This window comes from Eptesicus fuscus, chromosome 15 (genome assembly GCF_027574615.1).
Source record: "Eptesicus fuscus isolate TK198812 chromosome 15, DD_ASM_mEF_20220401, whole genome shotgun sequence".
In the NCBI taxonomy this organism is placed as follows: domain Eukaryota; kingdom Metazoa; phylum Chordata; class Mammalia; order Chiroptera; family Vespertilionidae; genus Eptesicus; species Eptesicus fuscus.
This window is the reverse complement of record NC_072487.1, coordinates 4,901,587-4,921,977: the sequence shown is the minus strand read 5'-3', so window position 1 is coordinate 4,921,977 and position 20,391 is coordinate 4,901,587. Positions and strand designations below refer to the sequence as shown.

The 20,391-nt window shown below is 45.3% G+C and overlaps 1 protein-coding gene across 3 annotated transcripts in view; it reads right to left on the bottom strand.

Annotated features, from left to right (window-relative positions):
- Positions 1–19,946, bottom strand: part of FAM120A (family with sequence similarity 120A) — a 110,082-nt gene extending 90,136 nt beyond the window's left edge. For 2 of the 3 annotated variants that reach the window (XM_054727056.1, XM_054727057.1), the window contains exon 1: positions 19,285–19,940. In XM_054727056.1, the coding sequence (XP_054583031.1) occupies positions 19,285–19,758 (474 nt within the window). In that variant the 5' untranslated portion in view covers positions 19,759–19,940. Of the gene's footprint in view, positions 1–19,284 lie in introns of all 3 variants that reach the window. The other variant, XM_054727058.1, reaches the window with a different exon arrangement.
- Positions 19,947–20,391: the final 445 nt, after the last annotated feature.

Here is a 20,391-nt window from a genome sequence, read left to right as displayed (position 1 = left end):
TGAAGCATTCAGCATATGGGGATAATAACAAGAGTGAACACATTTACCCCCAAATAACTGTCACATGCTTATTCTGTGCAAAGACCAGTCCTAGTTGTGTGGCACCAGGTTCAGAACCACCATGGGAACTAAGTCTAAATTTACTGCCTTTTTAGTGATGAAAACTATAGCCACAGCCTCCTTACTTCTACTGGCTCTCCCACTGCAAAAAGTCACCCTGCCTATCTGTAGTGTCTGTGACATTCTAAGGAGGGGCTGAGAAGCAACTCCCAGGGAAAAGTAAAAGGCACCTGAAACCTCTCTGTTCCTAAACACACACAAAAGGCCCCGCAAAACATTTTCCTAAAATATATGAAGTTAAAAACAGTCAATTCCTCTCTTGCTGTTTCCCAAACTCATTCACCCAACTAAAATCTGCAGTTTTTGTTCCTATAATAAAGTATTTTAGAAAACATAATTTTAAACTAAATCAGGTGATTCAGCTAAAGATGAAAATCAGGTGCCCTTGGATGTAAATTTCTACAACCCCACTGTCCAATATGTGGCTACATAGAATTAAATTACATTAGAAATTAAGTCTGAGTGTTCAATGGTCACCTATTGGATATCACTGTGGAGTTACTCTCATTTCTCATTGATTCTTGTAACAGAAGCAGTCACCAAATTTTATTGGAAAGTTAGTTATAATGAAACCTCATTTAGAGGCAAAGCAAACTTCTTAAAGATGCATATTTAAAGGAAAAATACTTTTCTGTATTCCTGAGATAAAGCTTTTTATAAAAACATTTTAGTTTGTAAGAAAAAATAAAATATACAATTAGTCAACTAATGTTCTATTTCTTAGAATAGGAGAATCTTATTTTATTTTACCCCTTTATCTAAAAATATTATACATTCACTAAAATAGAAAAGTGTAGTTAAAAAAGAAAAACTACTAGTAAATTAGGTCAGCTTCATCTCCTCACATTCTAAAAAGGATAACCTTCAAGTCTAAGCTCTCTACCTCAACTCACTTATGAACTTTATATATGTACAGCGATATTTCAAAGCATTTTTAAATCACTAGGTCCTGGATGTTTTGCCAACATCTGAAGTCTCCACTTAAGAGGAGACTTACTGTTAAAGTCTCTTAAGAGGCCCTGAAATGAAAGGGTGTGAGTTACCACGGCCTTGCTCCCCACCTCTACAAGGAGTTCTAGAAAAGACAGTGTGGCTGCTTGCTCCACAGACATCTTATAGAGGAGATAAGGCAGAATTAACATATAAGTTGAGTATTGCATACTCAATATTTATATTTTACAACAGAGTTTATTAGCCCGCTCTTCTGGGAAACCGAGGCTGGAGCAGTTCAGAGCCAGGCCCTGCCCATCTCCAGGAGAGTAGTCCAGAGATGACGTGGCTTGTCCACTGGGCAGCGTGTCTCACTGCATTCTGACCACATCATCCTCACCACCACTGGAGGCGAGAGAAGGGGCCGCCCTTCGGGGACTGCCTAGATGGGTGTTCCATCAGAAGAGCCAGGTGCAGGCCGGGAGGTGTGTGTGCAGCCCCACCCTACTGAGTCTGGGGAAAGTGGTAGGTGATGGCGGCAGAGAGGCAGTTTATCAGTCTAATCTGACACGATTTCAAGGAAGGCTGTTGGGTTATAAAACAATAGGCAATGTATTTCCAGAGTTGTAAGATGGTCACGCTCTCTGATCCAGTAATATTACTCCAGGAAATAGAGCCTAGGAAACCAATAAAAAAACACTGGGAACATAAAAAGTGTCGGGGTAGACTCCTGTGAGAAAAAACAAGTTAACAATAAGGAGCTGGGTAAATACAGACGCTACATGGTGCTGTGAAGAAATGTGGGTAAAGTTTATGACAAAATACTAAACAAAAACCATTTCAGAATATAATATCCTGTACATACAACCATGTAAAACTATGGGAAAAGACTAGAAGGAAAAAGACAAAAACCACCATAGTTGTGTCAGAGTGGTAGAGTTATGCTTCTAAAAGACTTTTAAAAGAAAAAAATCCAATAAAAAGCTGAAGCAGCACTAGTATGAGCCATGCCCATACTGGCCACATGTGCCACCAATTGGGGACAAATGCTCCTTCTTTCACATGCTCCTCTCTTGACAGATGACAAGGTACAAAGCTTACTCAGCTGCGTGCCAAGGGTCTAGGGTTGTGGTGCCTGGCAAACACCAAAAGAATGAAAATGGAGGGTCCCATTTCAGGGGCCCCCAAAGAGTCTTTAGACTACCTATAAAGATTAATAAGATATACTCTTTTCAGTGGAAGCCAATATCCGTGGAGACTTCTAGAGAATTTTCATCTGCCTCCAGAGAGTGGAATGTGGAGCACTCCACAGTCACCTCCCCAAATACAATTCCTTGTTCACTCAGAACATTTGGTTTCAGACTGGCATTAAAAATACTAATTAGCAAATTATTATTAACAACTAGAGGCCCGGCGCAAAAAATTCATGCACAGGCGGGGGAGGGGGGCTCCCCTCAGCCCAGCCTGCACCCTCTCCAATCCGGGAATCAGGCCTAAACCGGCAGTCGGACATCCCTCTCACAATCCTGGACTGCTGGCTCCTAATCGCTCACCTGCCTGCCTGCCTGGTCACCCCTAACTGGCCCCCCCTTGCCAGCCTGATTGCCCCTCACTGCCTCTGTGTGCCGACCTGATCACCCCTCACTGCCCCCCCTGCCGGCCTGGCCACCCCACGCAGCCTGCTTGTTTAGTCATTTGGTCATCCCTCACTAACCCCCTGCCAGCCTGGTCATAGGCAGCCATCTTGTGAGGGCCTGAGGGTTAATTTGCATATTACCTCTTTATTATATAGGACTAGAGGCCCGGTGCATGAAATGAAATTCGTGCACTGGGGGTGGGGGTGCCCTCAGCCCGACCTGCACCCTCTTGCAGTCCAGGACCCCTCAGGGGATGTCCGCCTGCCTGTTTAGGCCCACACCCTGCAGGGATTGGGCCTAAGCAGGCAGTCAGACATCCCTCTCAGTCCAGGACCCCTCGCTCCTTACTGCCCACCTGCTCACTGCTCCTTAGCGCTGCCATGGAGGTGGGAGAGGCTCCCGCCACCGCTGCTGCGTTTGCAGCTGTGAGTCCAGCTTCTGGCTGAGCGGCACTCCCCCTATGGGAGCGCACTGACCACCAGGGGGCAGCTCCTGCGTTGAGCATCTGCCCCTGATGGTCAGTGCGCATCATAGCGACCGGTTGTTCTGGTCGTTCCGCTGTAATGGTTGCTTAGGCTTTTATTATATAGATTATTATATAGGATTCCTTACTAGTAAATTCTCCCCCAAAGCTCACCCAACATTAAACAAATACTTGTCTGCTAGAATTAACCTCCTAAAACAAACAAAAAAATAAATAAATCACGCCCATAAGCACAGACTTGAAGCCTAAATTAAAGCAAAGTGAGGCAATCTGTGCCCTGGTCTTGCTCATCTTGCCTATCAGGCACCCAGGGACAGTGATGGGGAGGGGGAGCAGAACCAAAATGTCTAGGTTCCAATTCTGGCTTGATGCCCAACTTGCCCAATAAGAATGTAAAATTAGTGGACCTTTTAAGGTTCCTTCATCGTCTAAAATTCTAATGTTCTTCCCCAAGATTAAAACCCACTATGTCTTTATGCGAGAAAAGGCAACATGGCATTCAACACTGCAAGGTTCCAATGGGTGCTAACTGTCTGGGTGGTGGACACATGACTCTATGTATCTGTCCAAAGTCAGATGACTGCACATCTCATATAGGGAATGAACTTCAATGCACACAAATTTTTAAAACATCCTCCAGGATGGCAGGGATACCAGAAAAGAATGCAGATTGACAAATGTATCACACTGTATTGTAAAATATCTAAAATAATCCTACCGAGGGAGGAGGTCCCCAAAGTAACTTTGGAAAACAAGGTTTTGAGTGGAAGCTGTGAGGCCTGAGGACAGAGACACACAGACACTGAACCCTTCTTGGTAATCTGTCTCGGAGACAGACAAGGGGGGGGGGGGTGAAGAGTGCAGAAACCACTCACATGTGTACGGTGGGAGTAAATAGATGCTGGGTGGGCTGGTGTCTCCCCATCAGAAAATGCGATTAGAAATGTGCAAAGGGAGGAGGAGGAGGCCAGCATGACCCTGTGCTGCTGGGTTAGCCGTGGGGACATCCGTAAGAACTGGTGTGTAAGTGACAACACAGACAAGCAGGCACAGAACTCATTACAAGTAAGTCTGTACGTGCATCTCTCAACTGTGAGCTGAGGGCTGAGAAGCAGCAACACCCCAGAAGTGAGAACACCTGAACCCAGATCTGGTTTCTAAATGCTGTTTTCCATTACTGGTAAAAAGAACCACAACCATGGAGGAAATGGGTGATGCTGGGACAGGGACATCCAAGGTAAGTCCACAGCATCTACCTCGTGGTGCCAGAAAGGAAGGCAGTGTTCCTAACGAAGGATGGGGTATGACAGAGGGACACAGAAGCCTACCTGAAAGATACCCACTGGCCAAAGCTGGAACAATTTGAGCAAGATAGCATGTATTAGGTTATAACCCAATGACCCAAAGTACAAATGAATACATGAGTCCATACAGATACATATAAATGATGAAATAAATACAGGGAGAAGACGACACAAACCTAAAGAATTCAAATAATGTAAAATCCCTCTGCTGCCTCTGAACGTGAGCTGGACTGAATAATGGCTTCCAAGAACCAAACCAGCAAGAGAGACTACTGTCAATCAGAGAAGAGCCCAGCAAATACCACCTTCACCAAGTGACCAGGGTCACAACCAACCAAGTCCTGCTCACATCATGCAGCCCATGGTACAGTGTGATGAGACAGCACTGCACCTCTGGGCATTTCCCCCAAATCACAAGAAAACAATCAGACAGCCAGAATCGGAGGCCAGCCTACAAAATCCCTGATCAGTCCTCCAAAGTGTCAAAAGAAGCAGAGGCTGAGCTGTTCCAGACCAGAGGGGACCAACGAGACAAGACAGCTTTAAGCAACAGGGAGGGTACCCAGGATTGGGTCCTGGAGCCGAAAAGGACACAGGTGAAAAACAGATGAAATCTGAATCAAGTGCATCATGCAGTTCAGGGTACTGCACCAATGCTCATTTTTCAGTTTCGATAATTGTATCAGCTCCTGGAATGTTAACATGCATGGAAGTTGAATGCAGGTTATTCGAGAAGTCGCTGAACCATCTCTGCAAGTTTTCTATAAATTTAAAATTAATCCAAAAAAGTTTATTTTAAAAAGTGTCAATGACTGCTTTCAGCTACTGCATCAGTTGAGCGGGCAATGTTTCCAAGAGCCTATAAGAGAAAACAACTCTCCGGGACAATCCAACTAAGGGAGGCAGAAGGCTTTCCACAGATGGAGCTGGGTTAACTACAAACCTGTGAGTGAGTGAGTGAGTGAGTGAGTGAGTGAGTGAGTGAGTGAGTGAATGAAGTCCAACAACGAAGAGTCAAAGAGCCCGATAAAGAATTGGGTGCAGAAGACTAGATGGGGTAAAAGACTACTTGATGCAATTTGGGTGGGGACAGGAAAAATATCTGAGTTGTGTCAAAATAGACTTGGAGAAGCAGTTAATTAAAAATTAAATTCAGAGCTTGAGCTTTGGTAAGCAGGGTCTGACAGGACATTAGCTGTGTGTCTTTTCCTGTCTGAATGGCTTTACTCCCGTTTCCATCTCCTGTCTAATCTACAATCTTGCCTGTGTTCTACTGCTCCAGTTTCCTGGCCTTCCAGATCCTGACTTGAACTAGGCACAATACAATGAAATTGGTTTGTCTAGTTCTTAATTCTAATTTTAGAAGTGAGCAAAATTTATTAAATACAATGTTGGAAAGAATAATTCAGTTTGAACTCTCAAAAACTAAAAATTAAGCTAAAAAAAAAAATCAAACCTGAAACTTACTTCATTACAGGCGGTAACAGAAGGGAACATAGCCTCCTACCCACAGAGTGAGCCATACTTGGAATCATTCGTGGCCTCCTTAAGAACTACCATCATGCTGGTAACCAGAGACCACCTGCCACCTTAAAGGTAGGAGGCCATGACTTATTTTTTTGTTTTTTGGTTAGCTGGTTAATCCTCACTTGAAGATATTTTCCACTGATTTTTAGGAAGAGTGGAAGAGAGAGGGAAAGACAGAGAGAAACATCGATGTGAGAGAAACACATCAATTGGTTGCCTTCCACAAAAGCCCCAACCAGGGCCCAGGTGAGGGGGAGCCTGAAACCAAAGTACGTGCCCCCGACAGGAATCAAACCCAGGACCCTTTGGTCCATAGGCCGATGCTCTATCCTCTGTGCCAAACCAGCTAGAGTGCATGCTTTGTTTTTGCTGTGGCCACCATCACACCGTATCAAAAGGCAGCTTCAGATCAAGGAGGTGAAATCCTGGAGCTTCTGTGAGCAGAGCACGGAGCACACTGTTCTTGCCATGTGCTCTGGGAGCTATAAGACCAGGAACCACCAAACTCCTTGCCTCCCCTCTCGACCCATCGCTCCACAAGAAATATGGTGGATGCAGTCAGCATTGAAGAGTTTCAGTAGCTGGCGAAATACCCTATTTTTGGTCCCAATGAAGTATTTTGTACTTAGCTAGGGAAATTTTTTTGCTACTATATATTTACCAAAGTGTCCTAGGTAAATTTTTATCTTAATAGTTTAAAGTTTCATCATTAAAAAGGCAGAAAAATCAAAACTTGTATTTTTACATGTAATAATGACTAAAAAGTTCCCACGCTTACTTTGTGGGTGTCATTTTTATTAATGCTGAAAGCAGCCACAGGGACAGTGCTGTAAGAATGAAAAGGTAACAACACAGTTACTTACTCCTATCTCCAGGGAAGAAGCACTGTACAGTGAGGTTTTGTCTCTGGCACCAGGTGAGTGAACTCCACTGCCTATTTTAATACTTTTCTGTACTTCCATTTCTTCATCTGCAAAGATAACAGTACTCCCCTACCTCATAAATGAGTTACTATATATGTAAACAGCTCAGAATCATTCATAAATAAAAAGCACTTGATAAATGTCAGCTACAATTTATTTTTAAGTAAACTATGTGAAAGAAGATCTGCTTCTTCATACATTTCACACAGGACCTAAAACACTATGAGTTGTCATATATAGATTTTCTGACACAAAGAAAAAAATACTGTATGTGGTTTTTCTTTAGAATGATTTTATACCAGCTCAAGGAATAATGTGACACATCCTCCAGCCAGCTACCAGATTTAAAAGATATAAGTCAACCAAAGCACAAGAGGAGATGAGCTGACTTAAATTCTTTTGTTTTAAAGGGGGGAAAAAAAGAACAGGCTCTCATCTTTATCCAGCTGAGCTGTAGTCACTAGGTATTAGGTGGGTAAAACTTAGGCTCCTTACTCCCTCCTTGAGTCCAAAAGAAGAATCAAACCACAAAAATCAACTCTAATTTGGTGGAAGATTTTTATTTTTGTTGCTTACTTTAAAAAAACAATTTAAATGTTATAACCTACATTAGCTATGTCTCTAAAAGGGAATCTCTCCTTCTTAAGAGATCTGAAATCAAACTGAATAAGCTTCCTAACTTACATATTTCTTGCCTACTGGTTGCAGTGGTCTTAAAAGGAAAAATAATTTCTTTTAAAACAAACCAAAAATAAGTAAGTAAATAAATAAATGGAGTAATATAGGAAAAGATCCTCAGCTTCATTCATTATAAGGGAAATGTAAGTCAAACTGCAATGAGATATCTTTTCATACCTAGTAGGATGGCTATTAAAAAAAAAAAAAAAAAAAAAAAATAGAAATAAGTGTTGATGAGGATGTGAAGTGGGAACCATCATACGTTGCTGGTAGGAATGTAAAATGACACAGCTGCTATGTAAAATAGTATGATGCTTCCTCAAAAAATTAAACATAGAATTAGTACATGACCCAGCCATTCCATTTCTGGGTATATACCCCAAAGAACTGAAAGCAGGAACGCATACAGACATTTGCACACCCATTTTCATAGCAATCTATACTAATAAAAGGGTATTATGCTAATTAGGGCAGACGTCTTCCGGACAAAGCCACAGTGGCTGCGAGGCCTGGGGCTCACGGCATCCTTGAGCCCCAGCGGCTACAAGGCCCAGGGCTCAGGCCTCGCAGCCGCCACGGCCAGCAGTGGCAGCAGCAGCGGGATGATGGGGGCGGCGCCTTCCCTTGATCAGCCCGGTCGCCTCCTGCAGAGGGAGGCCAGACTGCGGCTTAGGCTCGCTCCCCATGGGGAGAGGGCCTAAACCGTCAGTAGGACATCCCCTGAGGGCTCCCGGACTGTAAGAGGGGGCAGGCCGGTCTGATGGACACCGCTCCCCCCCCCCCCGTGCACGAATTTTGTGCACCAAGCCTCTAGTTATTCATAATAGCCAAAAGATGAAAGACCCCAGCCGGTTTGGATCAGTGAATAGAGCCTGCAGATCGAAGGGTTTTGGTTTCAATTCCAGTCAAGGGCACGTACCTCAGTTGCAGGCTCCACCCAGCCAGGGCCCTGGTCAGGGCTTGTGCAGGAGGCAGCCAATCAATATGTTTCTCTCATATCTATATTTCTCTCTGTCTTTCCCTCTCTCTTCCACTCTCTCTAAAAATCAATGGGAAAATACCCTGCAATGAGGATTATTTTAAAAAAAAGTGAAAGCAATTGATAAGCAAAATGTAATATATACATTCAAGAGAATATTATTCAGCCTTCAAGAAATTATGACACATGCGACTACATGGGTAAGCCTTGAATATATTATGCTAAGTGAAGTCAGTCAGTTACAAAGGGACAAATACTGTGTGATTCCACTCATATGAGGAACCTAGAGTCATCAGATTCTCAGACACAGAAAGTAGAATGGTGGCTGCTAGGGTCTGGGGGAGGAGGAACAGAGAATTAGTATTTAATGGACACAGAGTTTCAGTTTGGAAAGGTAAGTTCTGGAGATGGATGGTGGCGATAGTTGTACAACAGTGTTCGTGTACTTAATTTCCACTGAACTGTACACTTAACAATGGTTAAAATGGTAAAAATTATGTTATGTATAGTTTACCACAATTTTAAAAAATATGTTTTCATTGATTATTTTAGAGAAGAAGTGAGAGGGAGAGAGAGAAACATCAATGTAAAAGAGAAACATCTATCAGAACTGTACCCACCCTGACCCGGGATCGAAACCACAACCTGGGTATGTACCCTGACCAGGCATCGAACCAGCTACCTTCCAGTGCATGGGACAATGGTCAACCAACTGAGCCACACTGGCCAAAGCAATTTACCACAATTTTAAAAATAAAAATTTAGAATAATGAAGTGTGACACCCATTCACCCCATCTTCTCAGGAATCTCAGGCACTGGACTCTATCATGTAACGTCCAACTTGACAAGAGATAGAAGTTTTATTTTTCCCTTGATAAAAGACATTGGCATGCATGTAATGGACTGTATCTGCCAGCCTATTTTATAGGGTGAAAAAAATCACCCTATAACCTTTAACAGGGTGACTTTTTCTTTTTTTTCTTTGCAATCTTTTTAGCAGATTGTCTGTGATGTGATTGTAGCATGGGTTCAATAATAAAACTGTTTTCTTTCTCTGGTAAAAAATAAATATATAAGACAGTGGTTGTCATAAAAGAAATGCAAATTAAGCTTTATAAACTTTAAAGTAAAATATAAAAATGATAAAAAGGAGAGTAGAAGAAAACACAAACATTTGTATTCAGTGTCTATTTAGCCTACTATATTAATTTCATAATAACTCAGCTAGCTCCTAGCAATAATATTATTGTTAAAAATCTAATTCTAAAATACAATACATTAAAATTTAAGTTCTAGATTTCAGGGAAAAACCTCAGATGGATACAATTTATTTCAAGATGGTGACACTTGCAAAATTTTCATTGAAATATTTTATGACTAACATAGGTGCAAGCTAATAAAAAGCCATAGTGCTTGTGCTTATCCAAGCAGTGCAGTGAGGCAGTCCCCCAGTCCGGACTGGCTGGCACTCCTGCTCCTGAGATGAACATGTACTGCAGACCTATGAAAAGCTAACCCGCCAGCAACACACCCTCCAGTATACTTCTCTACACTAACCGGCAAAACACCAATAGCATGGTAGGTTCAGTCTTTCTAAAGCAGCAATTTATTCCAGAGACAAGTAGGAAATGCCAAATGACTAGGGCACAAAAGGATAGAGTTTCTAGATCACAGATCCTTAACTACTGCAGACTTACCATCACTTTGCATATAATTCAGTGTGTCAGGTTCAACTCTATACTGGCCCTAAGATGCCTAGAAAAAAATGTCCCATAGGACCAGGTAAAACAAGGAAGATGGCGTGATTCAGCCAACTTCCCTAAGCAGTTGATTTTGTATCTTCAATACAGCTCCTAAGAAGCATAAAGGGCTTATTCAAAGATAGAGCCTTTGAGCCAGGTGGCAGGCTGAGACTACTTATCTGTGGAATTGACTCCACTGGATTTGAACACAAACTTTCTACCACCTTTCTGCCATAATACTGCCTTGCACAAGGGGACTGAGTAGCTAGTGAGTCTGGAATTGGTTTACTTATCCATTTATCACATGTATTTCAAAGACCTACTATACTACTGCCCACCAGGTAATGCTCTAAGAGCTAGATAACAGGCAATGTCATCAAAAGACTTTCTACAGAAAACATAAGAATAATGAAAAATAAAACAGCCTGGCCGGTGCAGCTCTGTGGCTGAATATCAATCCATGAACCAGGAGGTTAGGACTCGATTCTGGTCAGGACACATGCTGGGGACTGCAGGCTTGAGCCCCCATAGGAGGCATGCAGGAGGCAGACGGTGATGATTCTCTCTCATCATTGATGTTTCTATCTCTCCCTCCCCCTTCCTCTCCCTTCAATCAATTAAAAAACACACACCTATTTTTTAAAAAAGAAAATAAAACAAAAGATGCCAGCTATATAGACATCTAAAGAATTTTAGAATATTTTTATCTAAACTGATTCATTTATGTCTAATTGTTCTATTTAAACATTTTTGTCTATACAGCCATTGGAAAATAAATCTAATTTTTCAAATTCTAAAGTATCTCCTCCTCAGGGTGAGGGGTGGGCAAAATGAGTGAAGGTGTTCAAAGAGTACAAATTTCCAGTACAAAATAAATGTCTTGGTGAGATAATGTAAAGCATGGCAACTATAGTTAATAATACTGTACTATATTTGAAAGTTAAGAGAGATCTTAAAAGTTCCCATCATAAGCCCTGGCTAGGTGGCTCTGTTGGTTACACGTTGTCTGGTATACAAAGGGTTGCAGATTTGATTCCCCGTCAGGGGACACACCCAGGCTGCAGGTTCAATCCCCAGTTGGGGCACATATGAGAGGCAACCAATAGATGTTTCACTCACATCGATGTTTCTCTTTCTCTCTCCCTCTCCTTTCCTCTCTAACAAAAAACAAACAAAAAAACAAAACAAAAGTTCTCATCAAAAGAAATAATTTTTTTATAACTATGTGAGGTGTTAACTATACTTGTGCTGATCATGTCACAATATATACAAATAGAGAATCATTACGTTGTACATCTGAAAGTAATGTAATGTCAATTATATATCAAAAAAATTTTAAATAAAGTACCTCCTTCTTCATATTATATGGTATTTGGTATTTATCCTATGGTTGATTGCTTACTAAGACTGGAATTTGTAGTATGTGCTAATCAGTTTCTTTTCCTCATATAAATTCCCATTGTACAAAACAAAATGAAGAGCATTGTGGGTCTAGAAACATTTTAGAAATGGGGTGTGTATATGTGCATATTTTAATTTAGAAAACTAAGCTGTATTTTTTATTACTTCTCTTCCTAGTATACTTAGAAATATCTATTTCAAACATTTATATGGCTTTACTGAAGGCCCAAACTTTGGAATTCTTTGATTTATTCACACCAGGATTTCCTAGCCTATGCACTACTGATATTTGGGGATGGATACTTCTTTGCTGTGGGACTATCCCTGTGCATTATAGTTCAGCAGCTCCGGGGCCTCTGTCCACTAGATGCCCTCAATTTGTCTAGAAACATTTTTAGTGTTCACATGTCAAAACCACTCCCAACCCCTGTGAGAACGCTCACTGGTCTTCAATGACTAAACAGATTGTCCTACGGCATCAAAGAAAGTTCCCAATGTTGACATGGGAAAATGATATAAAGGAGTCCCCTGCCCCCACTAGACTAAGTTCCTTGAAGAAAAGAGTCCTTTTTTCCTATTATAGTCACTCCTCATGCCTGGCCAATTGCAGACCTTCAATGTTTGCTAAAGGTAGGATAAATCATCACTGGGAACCAGTCAGAAAATAGAGTATAAGAAATTTAAGAAACATTCTTATGGCCAACAGCCCAGGTGTTGAAAGAAAATAATTTGGCCCTAACCAGTCTGGCTCAGTGGATAGAGCGTCGGCCTGCGGACTGAAGGGTCCAGATTCGATTCCAGTCAAGGGCATGTACCTTGGCTGCAGGCACATCCCCAGTAGGAGGTGTGCAGGAGGCAGCTGATTGATAAGTTTCTCTCTCATCGATGTTTCCAACTCTCTCTATCCCTCTCTCTTCCTCTCTGTAAAAAATCAATAAAATATATTTTAAAAAAAAAAAGAAAAGAATTTGCCTGGCTATGTAAACAGAACAAAGCAAATATCTGATTTAAAAGCTGAGTGCCTACACTAAACATATAGGAGATAACAAGGAGTAAAATTAGTCCCTGGCCTCAAGTAGCATATAGTTAGTGGGGGAGATAATATGCAGGCAGCTATAAGAAAGCAGACTGCAGGAACTACCACTGCAAATACAGATGACACCGCGTGTGTCCCTGGTCCACCTTTGGGAACATCAGATGAGACTCTATGAAGGAAGCTGCCATTTGAGATGGGCTTTCAAGTATGAGTATAATTCTGACAAGCAAAAATGGGATAGTCAGACAAAGGGGAGCAACATAAGCAAAAGTTGAGAAGTTGGATATTTCTTAGAGAAATAGTGAGCAGTTTGGGAGCATTTAAAAAGGACAGTAGAAGGACTGTGAATCATGAAGTAAAGTGGTATGGGTTCAGATTGCAGCGGGGTCTAAAACCCTGAATAAGGACTTTAATGGTTTGTTCAAGTCACTGGCAGGAGAGTGATCCATCAGAGATGAGGTTCACTGGTGAGATATCAGGTGTGGGAGCCCAGTCAGATCCAGAGGCAATTCTGACTACTCCTCATAGTAAGACATGGTTTAATGAAGTGGTATTTACCCTGAGTATGTCTTATAGTCTACTTTTTGTTTTGTTTTATTCTTTATCATTTTTTTCTAAGTGCTAGTAAACACCCAATAATTTGATGTTATAACCCATCACTGGGTTTGCAAAGCACTTGTTAGACCTTTTGGGTAAACTCGGTAAGTTCACATGTTGGGGGTATTAGAAATGAGGAAGAGGGTAAGGAAGAGACTACTGAGCTAGAATTGACATGACACATTGTAGGGACTGGCAGGATGGGATGATGAAATGCCAAGGATGACTCTATGGTGGTAGGAACCGAGTATGTGTGCCTTTCATTTGTAGGGCTTGGATAAATTATGGAATACTACAAAGACATTAAAATGAATTAGAACTGTAAGTATAGACATGGACTTTTTTACATACTTACAAAAACCCAAATTCCTGAATAATATAATGTGTGATCACATTAACCTTAAAAAAATTAAAACTGTATTGTGATAATATATTATACTAGAGGCCCGGTGCACAAATTTGTGCACCAGTGGGGTCCCTCGGCCTGGCCTGTGGGATAGGGCCAAAAACAGCTCTCTGACATCCCCCAAGGGGTCCTGGATTGCGAGAGGGCACAGGCCAGGCCAAGGGACCCTACCGATGCACGATCCTGGCTGGGGAGGGATACGGGAAGTTGGCCATCTGGGGAGGGACCACAGGAGGGCTTCAGGGTGTGTCCGGCCCATCTCACTCAGTCCCGACTGACTGGACCCCAGCAGCAAGCTAACTTATCAGTCGGAGCATCTGCCTCCTGGTGGTCAGTGCACATCATAGTGACTGGTATACTGTCTGCCTCCTGGTGGTCAGTGCATGTCATAGTGAGCGGTTGAGTGGCCTTATTAGCATATCATTAGCATTTCACACTTTGATTGGTTGAACAGATGACCAGACACTTAGCATATTAGTCTTTTATTATATAGGATTATATAGGATAATGTATATATGTATATATACAATGTATGTTATAGGCAGCTTCTGTGGAAATCGATATGGTGATTCCTTGAGAAATTAAACATAATATTACCAACTGACCCAGCAATTCCACTTCTGGGTATACACCCAAAAGAATTGGAAGCGGGCACCTGAACAGATTTTGTACACCCAGGTTCACAGCAGCATTATTCATTATTCACAACAGCCAAAAGGACTGCAACTCAAGCACCTATGGAAGGCTGGATGGATAAACCAACGTGATCCATCCACACAATGGAGTATTATTAAACCTAAAAAAGGAAGGAAATTACAAAACAATCTTACAATATGAATGGACCTTGAAGACATTAGGCTAGATGAAATAAGCCAGGCACAAAATTGGTACACTGGAAGAAAATAAGTATTTTAAATGGATGGCTGGTTTGAGTTATAATATTGTCAATTTTGAACCCTAAATGTTCCCTGGTCAATTCAAGGTGCTTAAGAATAAGGTATAGTGCTAGTTTTCAGTGTCTCCTGGACAGGAACTGTGCCCTTCCCATTCTAACTGAAAAAAGCAATAGAGGCGTTTTGTTATCAAACCTGACCTGAAAGTGAACTGCAGGTGGCCACACCCCCAAAGCATTCTTACACAATAAAACTGAACTTTGACTTCAACAGGGCACTTCCCTCTTGAAGAGGTTACTGGTTACCTGTCCTCAGGTGTCAATAAGCAAGCCCACTTCTTCCCATATAAAATGGGGTAACAAAATGCTGAGGGTTTAATGAGGTGCTTTGAGGGAGAACTTAGCAAGGGCCTGGCACCCCACAAGTTAGTCCTGCCCCCATCCACTACACAAAGAGAAATCATTCCGAAATCTCAAGCCACAGTCGAATCTCACATTCCTCAGCTGACTTAAAACATGAGCACTGCTTTATGTAAGATCTGAGTAAATGAGCATTGATTCAGGACAAGATCTGAAGAACTTCATCATAAACCCACACACCAACACCACAAGTCTTGTGACAGGAACATTTAGGAAACCTCCAGGGACTTAATGCCACTAGGATTTTTAAATAAACATCAGTTCCTCCCTATGTGTCAAAGGTTATGATGACTCAAGGCACACAAGAGGAAATGCTCCTAGTAACTAGCAGAAGCCAAACCCAGGCCAAGGCGTTTAGCGACCTGAACAAAATTAGTTGATACATACGCCAACTTCTAATGGTTAAAGTAATATTGTATTTCTTTACAGTAATAATGGTGCTTAATCAAAAACATACTCTTCTGAGTCAAAAAAGATTTCTCTAAGCAAAGCTGACAAGAAATTAAAACCTCTCTGCCAGTTTTCAGAAGCATAAAGACCAATAAGGTGACAGATTTTTATAGAGAAATGCCTCATTATGCCCAACATTACACATAGGTGTCCATGTCAATTCTTTGTCAACTTTTATATAACCTTTTAAAAAATGATTATCGCATAGTAATATTAACTTTTATTTACTTTTGATGTATAGTTCTATGATTTTTAAAATACATTACCATCACCACCATCAGAGTTCAGAACAGTTCCATAACCCCAACAGCTCCCTTCTGCTGTCCCTTTATCTTCACACCTCTCTTGCCCTTCCCCTCTGGCAAACACTGATCTGTCCCTATCAGTACAATCTTATCCTTAGGAGAATGTCATAAAAATAGAATGATACTTTTTGTTCACTCAACATAAAACCTAAAAGATTCACCCAAGTTATTGCATCTATCAATAATTCCTCCATTAAAAAAAATGTTTTTATTGATTTCACAGATGAAGGGAGTGGGGGGGGGGGGGTGGAGAGAGAGAGAGAGAGAGAGAGAGAGATCAATGATGAGAGAGAATCATTGATCAGCTGGCCTCTGGGGGATCGAACTTGCAACCGGGGCATGTGCCCTAACCAGGAATCCAACCGGGACCTTCTGGTTCATAGGTCGACACTCAACCACTGAGCCAGGCGGGCAGGGCAAGTCCTCCCTTTTTATTGCTAAGGAGTACTGCATAGTACAGATGTACCACAATTTAACTATTTGTCTATTAAAGGATATTTTTTTTAAATATTTTATTAATTTTTTACAGAGAGGAAGAGAGAGGGAGAGAGAGTTAGAAACGTCCATGAGAGAGAAACATCGATCAGCTGCCTCCTCCTGCATGCCCCCCACTGGGGATGTGCCCGCAACCAAGGTACATGCCCCCTTGACCAGAATCGAACCTGGGACCCTTCAGTCCAGAGGCCGATGCTCTATCCACTGAGCCAAACTGTTTAGGGCTAAAGGATATTTTGGTTGTTTCAAGTTTGGGCTATTATGAATAAAACTACTATGAACATTCGTGTATGGTTTTTGTGTGAACAAAAATTCTTCTAGGTAAATACCCAGAGGTAGGATTGCTATGGTAAATGCACGTCTCCAGAATGGCGGTGCCCTCTTGCATTCCCACCAGCCACATGGGGCAATTCCAACTGCTCATTGTTCTTGTAAGCACTTGGTATTAGTGGTGTTGTTTATTTTAACCCTTCTAACAGGTATGCAGTGACATGTCATCATGGTTTTAATTTACTTAACCATTTTAATGGACATCTTTGAAAAATAGTACATACTGCTTCACTTCCACAGAGAATGCTGAACATAAATTCTTCTGACTCAAAATCATCCTAATAAACCCTGCACCAACCCCTCAGGGGCTAATAAAGTACATAGGGTTGTTTTTCTCAAGTGGCCCCAAAATTATGACTTTTTTAATAGGTGTTTTTTTTAATCTCCTCCCTTGTGAAGTGTCACTTCTTGCTATTATTAATGGTGCTCCAACTTCTGGCAGACTTTGCTCGAGCTGAGGTTAGAAATAGATAACTAAGCTTATCAGAATTTTATCTGAGAAGGAGAGCGGAGTCTATGAGGAAGAGAACTTGATTCTTTGATGAGGAAAGGGAAAGCTTTTTTTCCCCGTTTTGAGTCACAGTACCCAAACTTCTTAACCTTTCCTTTGGCTGCTGAGAAATTTCTAGTAGCTAAATTTCTTAGGCATTTTCCAAAAAGGTGAAGCTGGCAGGTAGGTGGCTACCAGGTAATAATCATTACCATATTAAGTGGTGCAATTAACACTATACTGTGATTAAAGGTTTATCTAAAGCAAAATAATTATACACAAACTTATCACCTGTCCATAAACTTAAGTCATCTTAAATCTAGTTTAAATTTTGTTTCCAAACACATATTCACACACTGGTCAAGATTCTGAATGAACTATGTAAGTAAGCGAGGCATTCACAGGGGTGCCAAGATAAATATGAAGAAATTTTATAATTAAAAAAATCAGCAGTTATTTCAAAAGATACAGTGACTGTACACACACTGAATTAAATCCTAATGTTCACAGTTCCTTTGAAAGTCACTCGGTTGGAAAGCTCATCCTGTCTTTCTAGCAGTAGTTTCCATCTCTGAACAAGATCAACTGTTCATTCTTATGACATCACCTAGAGGTGGATCACCTCCGCGAATCTTGCCTGACTTCTCCGAGAGCTCAGGCTCCAGGCAGAAACCGCCAGCAGCAGCCCCTGGCTGTCACCCCAACTTCCCCAGAGAGGGACGTTTCCTCCAGGCCGTGCTCACGGACCAATCGCCGCTCTGCCAGCAGCCTGGACCCGCAGACTTAGGAACCCGTCACCAATTGCAACAGGATCGCGGTGGGTGGGACTTCCGCTATCACTTTCGGCTCCACCAGCACCACCTCAGCTCAAGCAGCGAGGGGCAGGCAGGAAGAGTTTGAATTTCACAAACTTTGGGCTTCAGGCAGTTTCAAAAAGGAAAGGAAACTGGAAGACAGAGGGGCAAAATCCAGAAAACCCAACACAACCCACACAAAAAATTTTAGTGACAAAGGAAGCAAATCTCAAGTCAAGGGTCAGTGATTTGCATGTTATCTCTGCCCTCGGTGCCGGTCGGGAAGCTCTCCAGGGCCCAGGTTCAGCGAGGCGCCCTCTGCCAAAGGGACGGCAGAGCGGCCACGGCCGAAGCTCCGATTACCTGGGTGCCCGGCCCAAGCGGCGGAATCCCCTGTGCAGAGACGGAAGGAACTCCTGGACACCGACTCGGCTCTTCCCTGACTCGGAACGACCCGTCCACAGCAGACCAGAGCCCAACCGTTCGCACAGACTCTAAATCACAGAACCGATACAGTTTCACCGCGTCCAACGTTACTGACTCTGCAATCCAGCGCAGAGATCAGGCCATTTCCCTGCTGCCACCTCCGGGAACCCGCACCCAGCCCTGCGTCCTCCGGGGGCCGGTCCGCGGGCGCGGCTGAGCCGCGGCGACGGCAGCGGGCAGTCTCTACCCACCCCGCTGGCCGGGGACCCCGCCCGCGCATCCCGCCCGCCTGCCCCACGAAAACCTGTTGCGGTCCAAGCGCACTGCCATCCGGAAAGAAAAGGGCACCTCGTCCAAGTTGAGGCCAGTCAGCACCCCGCCTCGGAGAGTGGGGATGCACTCGGGGGCATCAGAGAGAGGGGCGCTGCACCCTACAAGCCTGGTCTGCACCGACCCGCCGGTCCGGAGGGTCTCGAGCCGCCAGGCCGCGGGACCCCCGGCACTCACGGCCGCCAGTCGGGTTCCAGGCCGAGCGTCCATCTTGCGGCCCGGCGGACGCGGCGACGGGAGAGCGGCGCCTGCGGCCCGGACCCCGGCAACCGTGACCCCGGGATCGAGCGACCCCGGCTCACCCCGACCCCGGTCCCCCTGACCCCCGGCCCCCAAACCCTGGCCGACCCCGGCCCCAGCACACGCTGACCCTGGTGTCCCCCGACCCCGGAATCCCGCCGACCCCCGGCCCCGCTCCCGCCCCCGGGCCCCGAGACCGCGGCCGGCCCCGCCCCCGGCCTCCCAGAACCCAGTCCCACCCCGGTCCAGGCCCAAACCCACGCCCAACCGAGCCCAGGAGGCCCGGACTGCCGCCCGGCCCCGGCCCCGGGCCCCCGCCCCCGCCGCGCGCCGCCGGCCGACCGCACCTTGACGTGGAAGCGGATGAGCGCCAGGCGGATGCAGTGCGCCATGCAGACGGGCGGCAGGAACCAGACCTTGGGCGGCGGGGTGCCCTTGTTCTGGACATGGCTGACGATCTGCTGCGCCGTCTGGCGCTCGTTGCCCTGCCGCTTGACCCACTCGTGCAGCCGCGCCTTCTCGAGCGCGCCGTTGAAGAAGACGAAGAGCTCGATGTTGCCGCCGAAGCAGGCCTTGGCCAGCGCGGCCAGGTAGCCGAGCATGTGGTTCCACTGGCCGCCGCTCACCCAGTCGGTGTAGAAGCCGCCGTAGAGGCGGTGCAGGCAGTTGTCGGCGTCCACCAGCAGGCGCAGCGGCGTGTGCGGGGGCCGCTGCCGCCCGCCGCCCACCAGGCTGCCCCGGGCCAGCTTCTGCAGCTCCACCGGCACCACGGCGCTCGGGCAGTGCTTCTCGATGTAGTCCTGGAAGCCCTGCACGCCCATGGCGGCGGCGGCGGGCGCGGGGCGGCGGGGCGGCGGGGCCGCGGGCGGCGGGGCCGGGGGCGGCGGGGCCGTGGCGCGGCCGGGCGGCGGCGGGCTCTAGGGGGGGCCGGGGCGGGCCGCGGGCGTGCTCATGGCCGCTGCGGCCGCCATGTGCTGCCGCCTCCCAGGGCCATGGCGGGGAGGGACTGCGCCGTGCGCCGCTCCAGGCCCAGGCCAGGCAGAGGCGGCCTCTCGCGGGCGGCGGCGGGGCGGGGCGCTGCGAGCTGACGTACGCGCCGGCGGAAGAGGCGGCGCCGCGGCCTGGGCCGGCCGGAGCCCTCGGGGAGCGGCGCGCCGCCGGGTGCGGGCCGGGAGGGCGCGCGGACCCCAGGGTGCAGCTCGATGTGCGCGGCGCCCGGGCGCTCTCTCGGGGGGCGGCTGCGTCCCCATCCCCGTGCCCGAGACCCGGGAGCCCTCTCCAAGGAAGCCCTTTCCCGTCGTCGGCTCCAGGCCCCCCAGCAAGGCCCGTTTGGGCCCCAGATCCGGTCACCCGAGGAAACCCTGCCCTGCCCCGGATCCAGTCTCCCGGAGGAGGCCGCGTCCTGCCTCTGGATCCGGTCACACAGGGGCCGGTCCCGGGAGCTGGCCTCCCCG